Here is an 11510-nt window from a genome sequence, read left to right as displayed (position 1 = left end):
CGTGAACTATAGAACTGCCACATGACTGCATATGTCTGCAGGGGCTCCTCCCATTAACAGACATTGACTTTAGCATGTTCTCCCCATCACTGAAACTTGCTACCCACGTTGATTTGTGAGTTTCTGTATCCCCGAACAACCAACAATATCACAGTAGGTATAATCCAAAAAATATGGGTATGCTAGAGAAGGTTACTCACCATGTGCAGTAGCTGAGGTTCTTCGAGATGTGCTATACTCTAGGTGACCCTAGAAATCTCCGATCCAGGACACGAGGACACACTAAACGCTTAGAGTGGAGCACCCACAGAGACGCTGCTTGAAGAAAAAATGGCAGTTTGTAGGAAAAAAGGAAACTGTACATTTGGCATATCACTTTCAGTGGGCTGGCAAGAACCAATGCATGCAAGCACACACAATAGGACAGGTGATAAACTGAATATGGAAAGCAACTTTTATCAGATGGGAACTTCAAACCTATTGGAGCAGGAAGACAACTTTGATCTGCTTCATTGTTGACATGTTCATCTACAGGATCTTTGGGGTTTTTGGTTTTAAGCTCATCTATGGTATCTTTGGCTTTGTTGGTTTGTAGCAGGGTCTTTAGCTGTGCTGGTTCCAAGCAAAGTGTCTTTGGAAATATCATCAGCTACTATTACAGGTGCAACTTTAATGGTACTGCACTACTCGTTTTCCTAACTTAAACCTGGACACAATGCCAGATTCATGCTTGCTGAATTGATATGCAGTTCTTGACTTGCCTACTTCAGGCTGCCAGGCTTGAGCAGGAAGTTTACAAAATGTTTCCGTTGCTGAGAATCTCTGGAGGCAGTTTGTAATAACAATATCTTTCTTTTTTCTTTCTAAAACTGGACTTGTATTTGTATTTATGGTTTTCATTTGCAGGCCTCTTCCAGTATGAGAATAACTAAGTTGGAAGTATAGGTCTAAATAAAGTGTATTTTTGTGATGCTTAATTTATCCTTCAGTTGTGAGCATAGTCCTAAAAGTATGTTGATTGTCTCTGCAGAATCTAGCAGTGATAGGCAGAACTAGAGTGGGGATGGCTGGGGAGAGCGCTATGGGATAGGCTGCGACAGGCAGACACATGCCTCTCAGTGTCCCACAGCAAGAGGAGGCTACAGAAACAAACTACATTTCCCAACAGCAGCCCCATTAATGAAGCATGCCCAGTGGCTGCAACCCTGCAGGATAGGGTAGGAAATTCCTTCTACTACCCACCACTGCTGGGCATGCTCAAATGCTGTGGGAAGTTTGCAAAAGCATTAGCAGGATCGGTCAGGTGGGTGGGATGGGGATCCCAGGGCTGATGGCCAGCAGTGATGTTAGACATGCAATGCAACCCATGCAGTTGCTATGAAGCAGCGCGGGGGCCCATTGCCATGGTGACTGACTCAGTTACTTGTGAGAGTAGAGCCCCAGAATTGAGTAGGAGGGGGCAGAAGGCAGAGGAATAGGTAGCGCAGCTGCTCAGTGGTCCGTACGCTTGGAGGATGCCTGCAGGCTCACCGCTGCTGTGCCGCACAACATATGCCCAGCCTGGCTGCTGCCATTGTTTGCATCCTGCTGGAACCTCTAGGAAGAGCAATGCGCTGGTCCCCAGCCACTGCTCACTTTTGAGTTTGCTTGGGAAGGTGGCCTCCAGAATGGTGGCTCTGCCATGAATTCTGATTAGCAGGATCACCAATGGTCAGAGGCCCTTCCTCCCCTTCAATTACCAGGCCAAATTTAAATGTGGGTAGCAGCAACCAGTGTGAGCTGCTCTTCCTAGAACAGTGGTTCCCCAACATTTTCCCTGCATGACCCCATTTTCAGATGTGTTGTTTCCCACTAGCCCAGACAGCACAGAACTTACAGTTTAAAAATGGTGTCCTCCCTGCAATGTGACCTCACACCACTGTACACGCAAGGTCATGCTACAAGGAGGATGCCATTTTGCTTTTCAAAATGGTATCCTCTGGCTTGCATGACCTTGCGTGTACAGTACATGAAAGGTCATGACACATCGAGGATGCCATTTCATTTTGTAGAGCAAAATAGCTTCCCCCATGCTCTCTGACCTCATGCATACGGTGCATGTGAGGTCACACTGTGCAGAGGAGGCCATTTTGTAAAATGGCCTCCTCTGCACGCTCGGGATTGCCGTGACCCCATCTGCTGATGAAGATGAAATGACCCCACTTGGGGGTCACGACCCACAGTTTAGAAACTGCTGTCCTAGGGGCTCTGATTCCAACTCTGGTGGTGACAGCAGCCGTGATTCACGGCTCTGGCTCCTCCAAAAGCAGTTCTGGCTTTGGTGGGAGCAGTCGTGATGGCCCAAACCAGAGGGGAGCAGATGGCAGAGCATGAGCCTGGGATGGGGGGACAGGGGAGCATTTTGGAAAGCTGGGGTACAGAGGCAGGGATGAGTGTAGGGCTGGGGAAAGAGCTTGTTTAATGAATGTGGGACATGTGGAAGCCCACAATATAAACCTGCACCAGGGCCCATCTTTTTGTTGCTCTGGGGAGGGAGATGGGCAGCCTGGACTGGGGGAGGAGGCACGGAGCGGGCAAGCAGGGGTGGTCAGCATTTGCTGACCTTGTTTACTGTTAAACCTGCCACTGAAGTCCAGGTTTGGAATAGCAAAGGCTAGCGCAAGTCCGGACAGAAAAGCATTGGCAAAATTATACGAATAGTCCCCAGAAACAGCATACTTGGGCAGTGTCCTCCCAATCTGCTTTTTCACAATCAGCTGGGATGCTGTAAAAGATTCTTTCAATGCACTGACAATATTTCAGCGGTAGAGTCCATTTGACAAATCAGGAAGGATGGAATGTGATTTGGATACTTTCTGTGCTCAGGGTATTCCGGCTGGGGCACCCAGTCTGCCACCCTAGACAGCAAATCCAGTGGCATTATGCTGGTGAAATGCTGTTGGTTCATTCCAAGATAGCCATAAATGGCTCATCACCATTGCCTTTTATTGGCAGAAGCTTTCTTCCCCTCCTTCTTCAATTGTTCAGACCTGTGCAATACTCCATGCTCTAGGGTTTATCCATAGCTCAGGCACCAGCAAACTTTCCTTGCCCCTTTCAGCACCCACTCACAAACCAGAGAGCTACCAGTGTTTTTACAAGTTGGAAGAGGAGTCACACTTTGCCACCCAACCATGCATGCACATATGCATAACCATTTCTCCCCATGTTTTCCTTCTTCCCATCTCCCCCTCCCCCAGTTTATGTATTTTTAAATATTAAAGAATTTAAAGAAGACAGTGAATGAAGGAAACTTCAGCCTTCCTCAATATATTTATTGTTTATTTGCTGTTGTTGATTTAAACTCTAAAATTACAAAGACAGCAAATCATTTCCTGCACAAATTACACTTACAAAATAAAATGAACAAGCAGGTTTCAATCCTATGAGATCTTCACTTGGTTTTAAACAGCAAATATACTTTTTTTTTTTTTTACTGGAATATTGGAAATTTTCCCCTCCACACTGCCCTCCCCCCAAGAAAAACCCCACCAAACCTGAAGCAGTAACAGTACACAGCTCCAGTTCCATAAAGCAACTTTGACAGATTCTGTATCAGTTACATTTCTTTATCCCCCCAACGACCAATCAAAAGAACCACAGCTAAAGAAATGGTTGTGTGCCATTTCTATTGTAGATGTATGGCTACAGAAAAAAGCTATGGATCTGGAAGCAGGCACTGCAGGGTTGGAAAGCACTCAGAGAACCCAGCATAACAGTGTTGAAGGGATGGTGTTCTTAGCCCTGTTTCTTGAATCCACAAGATATTACTGACTCTGAAGGGATTAGGATGATGGTTCTCATGCTGTTGGAAGCAGAACCTCTTTTTTCTCTCATTTCTTTTGAGGGGGGTGGGGGAATTTGACCTCCCCCTCTGTCTCCACTTCAATGTCATCAACCATAATTTTCTGTGAATCCATCCCTCTTTTATATGGAAAATCCACTTTGCCGATCCCACCAGAAAATCTCCACTGATCCCAGTTTAAAGCCAACCTCCTCCCGAAAGAGCAAAGTAGGTGGACAGATTACCAACACCAACCCATTCCTCTTCCTGGAGTGGGGAAGTCACACCACATGCACCATGAGCTGATCTCCCTGTCATTAGTAATATGGGAAATACTGAACCAGCAGACTGATGTTAAAGAAAACATAATTTATGCTACAGCAATTAATCCCATGTGGTCAAGAGCTCCCAGCACCATTACTGTTCTCAGACTCCCTTCATTTCGGGGTCTTTGTCCCCACACTCAGGCATGGGCAAGCTAAGTTCCATGCACAGCCAAATTACCTGTATGATACTCTGGATCTGGTAGGAAACTTGGGAACTCAATTCCCTTTTATCCAACATGGATCCCCCCTCCCTACTCCCAAAACACAAATAAGTATTTCATACATTTAAAGAAAAAAGAGAGAGAGAGCTCTAAGATTACAACAGAAGAAAACACAAACAAACCAATAATACTTAAAAGAGAACTCTCAGCACTGGAGGTTTTTTTTAGTAATTGAATTATTTTAACTATTTCAGGGGAATAATAGTCCAGTCTTTTATAAAGTTGCAATAGAAAGAGAGAAGAGAATAAAGGAGAAAACTATTTACAGAAGTAGAGTTGAAGAAGAGTGTCCAAGAAAGAAGGTCGCACACTTGCACTTCACTTCTTCTTGGCTGATTTCTTCGCACTGGACTTTGCTTTGGGTTTCGATGGCTTTGCCTTTTTGGGCTTTGATGCCTTCACTGGCTTGGCCTTGACAGTCTTTGGCTTCTTGGCTTTCTTTGGAGTAGCCACTGGCTTCTTTTTGGCTTTCCTCGCAGCAGCTTTGGGTTTCTTGGCTGGGGACTTGATGGCAGCTTTCTTGGGTTTAGCTGCTTTCTTGGGCGTCGTGACCTTTTTGACTTCCTTCTTGGCTTTCTTGGCTGGTGGCTTCTTGGGTTCATCACCCTTGGCCAGGCGGAAAGAGCCAGACGCACCGACCCCTTTGGTCTGCTTGAGGACACCAGTGGTGACCAGCCTCTTGATGGCCAACTTGATTTGGGAGTCAGCATTCTCCCCCACCTTGTAGTGGCTCTTAATGTATTTCTGGATGGATTGGCGAGAGGAGCCGGCCCGGCTCTTTTCAGCCTGGATGGCGGCCACTATCATGTCAGAGTACTTGGGGTGGTCTGTTGACTTCTTGGCCGCCTTGGCCCGTTTGGGCTTTGTGGCAGGGGCCGAGGTGGAATTCTCCGTCATGGTTTGCTTCCCCTCCTGACACAGGGAATCGGAAGAGCCCCGCACTCCCCACGCCGCTTCGCTTCCCAGTTGCTCCCAGATGCTCTTGCCACGTGCAGGGTTTTTTCCCAGCAGCCGGGCAGAGGGCCTGTTGGGCGAGACGGGCACCAGGCTGGGGGTGGCTGGCTGACTCCTCCTTGCGGCGCGTAGCTGGTGGCCTCAGCCCCTCACAACCGGCGTCCGCTGGGCGGCGTCGGGCCCGGGTGCCTCGCCGCAGGTCGGTCCCCCGTGGGCCGTGCCCAGCCTGCGCCCGCCTGTCTGTCAGTCAGGGCCCGTGTCCCCCTGTCAGGCCTTGAGTGGCTGCCCCTCCCCCCGTCGGTGGGGCTCAGTCCCCCCCAGCAGGCTCGGCTCTGCCTCCCTCTCCGCCTCCCGTGCGCTCTCTGGCTCTCCAGGCAGCAGCCGGCGCATCCGGGTATTTAGCGCCGCGGTGCGGACCGCGGTGAGGACTTGGCTGCTGGCTGCCTGCTCAGGGCCCCGAATGGCGCCGCGCCGCCGCCATCTGTGTTTCTTCCGCCGCCCCGAGCGGCCCTTTCCCCCCTCCCCGGGGGGCCCCGCGCCCTGCCGCTGCCGGCCTCGGCTTCCCCGCTCCCTGGGCTCCCCGTCGCCGGGCCCCGCTCCCGCCGCCGCCGCCCCCCGCCTGCGCAGGCCGCCCCAAACGGCGCCGGGTGCCGCCGGGGTCCCGCTACATTTCCCCTTTGCGCCCCCATAGCCAGGCGGCCGGGGGGGGGCCGGCCTGGGGCGAGCCACCGGGGGCAAGGGCCAGGCCTGGGCCGCCGGGGGACGCCGATCCCGGCCCGCTGCGGCTCCCGGGATCCCCTCGGGGACCCCGGGAACAGACCCCAACTAACACAGGGAGCCCCGAGCCAGGCGAGGCGCAGCCCGACCTGGCCGGGGAAGGGGGAGGGGTGGCTCCCCCAAGGCTGGGGGGGCCCCAGGGGGAACCCCCTGCTCCCAGCCCCGGGACCCCCCACTCCTGCCCTCTCCCCAAACTCCTGCTCTGCAAAACTTTCTTTAGTATTAGATGGGACGTTTGCAGCCATCCCTCTCCCCCAAGCGTCCCCCTGGCTGCCCCCTGCCAGGGGCTGGGGGTATATGGAGAGGAGACATGCCCCAGCCATGCCAGAGCTACGTGGGGTACAGGGAGAAGGCTTCCCTCAATTGCCCCTCTCCCCAAAAACAGTACCCCACTGGGCACAGAGACTCCTAAACAATCACAAACCCAGCTGCCATGGAGAAGAAATTGGGGGCAAAGACACCCCCCACGCCCCCCCCCCCTGCCCCAGCCCTCGCTCACACCCAGCCAGGTATCTCCAAGGCTGCACCTGCCCCCTCCCCATTCCGTTTGCCCCCCCACCCCCGCAGCCTGCTTTGGGGACTTGCACAGGGACAATCCTGGGCTGTTTTATGTCCTCCTGCATTTTTAGTGGGGATCGATCTTATTTCTTAAAAACACATTTCCACCCTTTTTGAGGGGACCAGAGGAGGGGGAGCCTGGGACTAGGAGAGGGGCAGATGATCAAGAGTGTAACCGTCACTCACATATCCTGGGAAAGTAATTGCTATTAGGAGATTAAAGGTACGTGCCATCGCCATTTTGCTGGAAGGATAGGGGTTGTTTTTCTTCCCTCTTTTCCTTTTATTTCTTTTTTATAACAAATATGAATAAAATAACATCGTGGATGCAAAAATTGAGGCGGAGGGCTGAAATCTGAGAGTTTGTGGTACCGAGTCACTTCAGCTGGAGAGAGTTAAAATGCATCCGAAACACTTTTTAATACTCATAAAATAGCCTGGAATCCCAGCAACACGAAAACCACCAGCAAACGTCTATATAGATCTACTATCTATCTCAATACATGGACTCACCCCTTCCTTACCAGCTCAATTACAGGATTTGACATAGGGAACAATCACACAAGGAGTTTTTCAATTTAAAAACGATGCATAGGAAGAATTATTTTATTTAGATACAGGATTTAAATAAGGTACCGTGCGTCCTTGACATTTCCGTATCTGTTTCTATCCAGCTCCCTCTTTCTGTGTGTGCTTGTCTACCCCGTCTAATAGCTTTCGCCTTTTAAATTCAGGTGGGTGTTTATTTTAATTGTGGGGAAGGGGAGAAGCGAAGACACGATTAAAAAAACACGAAGCAGAGAGAAAGAGATGTGCTGCACATATTAGGCTGATGGTTTATCACTACGCAGGAGAGAAAAGTTATGCAGTGAGCTGAGTCTAGGCAAAAGTGAGATTATTAGGTCGGAAGGGGGTAGGATCTGACCCTTCTAAAATATTTTGATCCAAATTGTGGATCAGTTTCTTTACCAATAGGCACGCAGAGATTAGACTCGGAGATTAGACGCTGTTGCTTCATTCAGCAGCAGCTACATTTACATCCAGTGCCTCGTGTACTTTAGCAGCAGTTTAACTTGTGACAGTTTATTAAACACGAGGGGATTTTTTTTTTAAAAGACGTGGACGCGTAACGAAACTAGCAGCCTTAAACAAATCACAATGAAGATTAAAAAAAAAAGAAGAACAAAAAAACTAATGCCTTGGATTAATAGTTCGTGCAAAAGAGTCTATAGTGGCATGCTGCATGCCAGAATGAACATTTAGCTCGAACAGCAGCAAACAGAAAAGTAGAGGGGTGGAAAAGTAGTGCATTAAGTTGTTTGCAAAGTCCTGAACGTCAATAGAAGACATTTTTAAATGGGAAAGAATCGGCGGAGAGGGATGGGAAAAATCCCATTTTTATGCAAGAGCCATGCCAAAAAAAAAAAAAGGATATGAAATGTATTGCAAACAAAATAAAGCAAAACAAACATTTGCTAACATTGAGGAGGGCAAACTTCTGGGAGGGGAGATCAAGTTACAGCGATCCAGTATTTCACCTACATTTATTTAGTCTTGCTAGCTGGGGAGACAACAGGAATGACTTCAGTGAAAAAACAAACACATGTAAATAGATTAAAAAGGCTGAAATTACAAAAATGAACCGAAATACAGTTTGATATCGATCTGCATTATGCATTTAGGGAACGGTACATTGCTCTCTCTCGCTAATCTCTTACATTAAAAATCACCCACGGTGACCCACTAACAATCCTGCGTGGAAGGTAGTCATAGCCGCTTTGAAGAATTTCAGTCAGCTGATCAATAATGTTTAAAGAGGTGACTAGATAAAGGATTCCCGAGTTTCACTACAGGCCACCGTAGGATGGCCAAGAAATGCATTGTGGGAAATGTAGTATCCTTTTCACCGTGTTCTCTTGTCAAGCAATAAATCCTATGGCTGTGTGACCTTTCAAGGAAATGGAAGGGTACTGTATGAAAAATACAAGCTAAGAGTTATTTCTGATTAATACTGCTCCACAGTAACATGTTTATGATACAAAGGTATTTTGTATGCAGTACATATTGTCCTTGCACGATGTTTTAAGTAACACTTTTCTGATCAAATGCATGGTTGTTAGTTATAATTTATGGGCTATAGTACACAAAGCAGTTGTGGTGCAAAACTGGCACGCCCATTATTTATTATTCTAGCAATGCATGAGTGCAATAAGTAATCCTACCTTCTTTTGATTGAGACTATATATTCCCACCACATTACCTCTGTTTGCAAAGCAGGGGGTGTATTGGATCCCAAGCTGTTGTCTTGTTGGATGATCACATAGCAGCAATGTCCAGGAATGCTTTGTACCATCTATGCCTGGCCAGGAGATTGTGACCATTTCTTTCAGCTGATGACCTTGCTATCATGTTCTGTGTTTTTGTTGATTGGGAGCTGGATTATTGCAGATCTATCTGGAAATGTAAAATAGTAGAAGAATTAAGCCGATGCCATCTATAAAAGCAGTGCTTTCTGGTGGCAGCATGTGTCGCTGAGGATTTATGATCAGCACTGGCTGCCTCTTGTTTTTCAGACTGAATTTAAGATGCCAGTTTTGATCTAAAAAGCCCTAAATGGGCTGGGATATTGCTGTTAGAGAGACATCTTCTCTCTATGCTATAACTGCCACAATTACAAATCAGTGAAAGCATTTGTGTGGGATCCCCCTTGATTTAAAAGAGTGGGGTGGGTAGTGGTGTTTTCTGTGAGCAGCCTTTGTGCTAGAACAGGCTTCTTCTCTGGTTTGAAATAGCCCAAGATTATTGAACTTCAGAAAACACTGCAAGATGCACCTATTTGTCTGGGTTGCTATGGAGGTGGGCCTTTGAGATTAATCAGGTGCGGGGGGGGCAAGGGAGGAAAAGGAGTTAGGTGTTTTATAAATAATCTAATTTTGTTTATGTAGTTCATGGCAGGGATACCTAGTGCCTTGGATAGGAGCCCATCCCCCACCTCTTTTGAAATAAATCTAATAAAACAGTACTTCTCCCTCCTCCACTGCACCCTGAATTGCACTGAACACTCTGTTCAAATCTTCTTTACCCTAGAATCATGAATATTTCATTCAAGACAAAACTGATTGTAGCAGAGAGTTCTCTATCCTGCTGTTACACTGCTAGAAAGGAAAATAATAGGTGGTGTTCTTACAGATTTTTATTTTCTGTTTTGTTTGAATGCATAATATTTTGATCCTGGAGGAACGCTTATTTTCAATCCTTGGCTAAACGCACAGCCTGCTTCATGTATTAATGTAGTCCATGTGAAGTATTCAGATTATGTACAATCCCAGTTTTTGTAAATTTCTAACTCGTGGGGCTGCAAAGAACACACTGTTGCTTTCCTCAGTCTGCAGGCAGCCTGAAATAACACACCTGCCACTTACTAATCTCCATGGAGAGTCAATGCCAAAGGCTAATGAAAACATTTAATGTGAACATTAGCAATGTCAATATTGATCAGTGTAGTGATGGGGCTGTTTGAAGAGGGAAGAACTAAAGAGATGCATAAAGTCAGTCAGCCAAAAGGATTTAAACAGCAATGCTCTTCAAAATGCAACTGTTTGCCCATTAGTGATGCTGAATGACAAGAAAAGTACCACCTAAATAAATAACTGAAAGTTTAGATACTTCTTAACATCCATATCTAACCTTTACCTCCTATTGCCATCAGAGGGAGTCATGCTACAGCTGGTGAACAGTATGCACTCTTAAATTCACACCCCTGGCTATAGTTAACAATGGAATTTTGCCCTCTCTAGTGAATGAGTTGAGACTCTTGGGTTAGGTGGAACCTTACTGCAGGTGAAGTGCAGCTGGCTCTGGCTTCTTTCCAATTGCTGGCAACTGGACCTCTGCCTCCCATCCCCTGGAGGCCCTGCCCCTTCTCCACCTCTTCCCAGGGACCCACCCTCCGCCTCTTCCCTTAAGGCTCCACCCCTGTTGCTCCCTCTTCACCTTTGTCTCTCACTGGATTGTCTCAGCTGCTTGACCTGGAGGTAGAAGGTGGCCCTGGCTGAACAGGGACAGGCATGGGTTAATGACCCGGCACCCCTGCAGTACCCAGACTTTTGGTTTGGGTGCCATTTAGGGTTGCCACATGTCCAGTTTTGGGGGACACCCTGGCAACCCTAGGCATCTGGCCACAGAAGCCAAAAACTGGACTGTCTGGGTAAAAACGGGACGGGTGACAAACCTACTTCCATTAGGGCCAGCATGCACACAGTGCCTGTGTGTCTTCGTGCTCTTAACACCTGGCTCTATAAAGGGGACTTTATCTCAGCTACTGTTTTTCAGCAAGCTGGAAGCAGCGAGCAGCAGCTCAGCAGCCTCAGGTGCTAACCTCCTCCGCCCCTTTCGGAGGTGTGTGACGTAATTAAGACCAAACGCTGCCACGAAAGTTTTAGGATAATCAGCAGTAGGTTTCTACCAGTGTTTTGGCCCCATGGAGTACTTCCTTCCTTCAGCCTGCATTATTCTGTTGAGCATCTCCTGCACCATTTTGCAGTATTTGACCCACTATTAAGGCCAAATCTACTAGGTCCCAGTAGTAGCATCAGATGAGAAGCAAGAGGTCTGTAAGAGATGAGCAGGTTCAGTAAGGGCACAGTGACATTCCCAGGCAGGGCTTTGGAGGCTGGGCTTTCACCAGTTGCTGAGATAAAGGTAGTTTTATCTCCCCCTAGTAGGGATAGTGATGAGGGTACTGTCCCTTGATACTGATCATCCAGAGGAATCAGTCTAACAAGTCAGGCACCAGCAGCCAGAGGGGTGCATGTCCAGCAGAAGATCTGTGCCTGGGATCTTTATCTCATC

At 47.9% G+C, this 11510-nt stretch overlaps 1 protein-coding gene across 1 annotated transcript; it reads right to left on the bottom strand.

The window, feature by feature from the left end:
* Positions 1-3304: 3304 nt before the first annotated feature.
* Positions 3305-5703, bottom strand: H1-0 (H1.0 linker histone). Its single transcript, XM_067559456.1, has one exon. It carries the CDS (start codon positions 5265-5267, stop codon positions 4689-4691), a length of 579 nt encoding a protein of 192 aa, XP_067415557.1. The 5' UTR covers positions 5268-5703; the 3' UTR covers positions 3305-4688.
* Between the last annotated feature and the right edge of the window lie 5807 nt (positions 5704-11510).

The sequence above is a fragment of the Emydura macquarii genome, unplaced genomic scaffold (genome assembly GCF_026122565.2).
Source record: "Emydura macquarii macquarii isolate MOO-44397 ecotype Brisbane River unplaced genomic scaffold, CSIRO-AGI_Emac_v2 contig_2205, whole genome shotgun sequence".
Taxonomy (NCBI): Eukaryota; Metazoa; Chordata; order Testudines; family Chelidae; genus Emydura; species Emydura macquarii.
The sequence above is the reverse complement of the archived record's forward strand: the minus strand, read 5'-3'. Positions and strand labels throughout refer to the sequence as shown.

What these genes read in the sequence shown, in the direction of transcription:
- H1-0 (XM_067559456.1), bottom strand. Translation starts at nt 5,267, where the DNA reads ATGACGGAGAATTCCACCTCGGCCCCTGCCACAAAGCCCAAACGGGCC.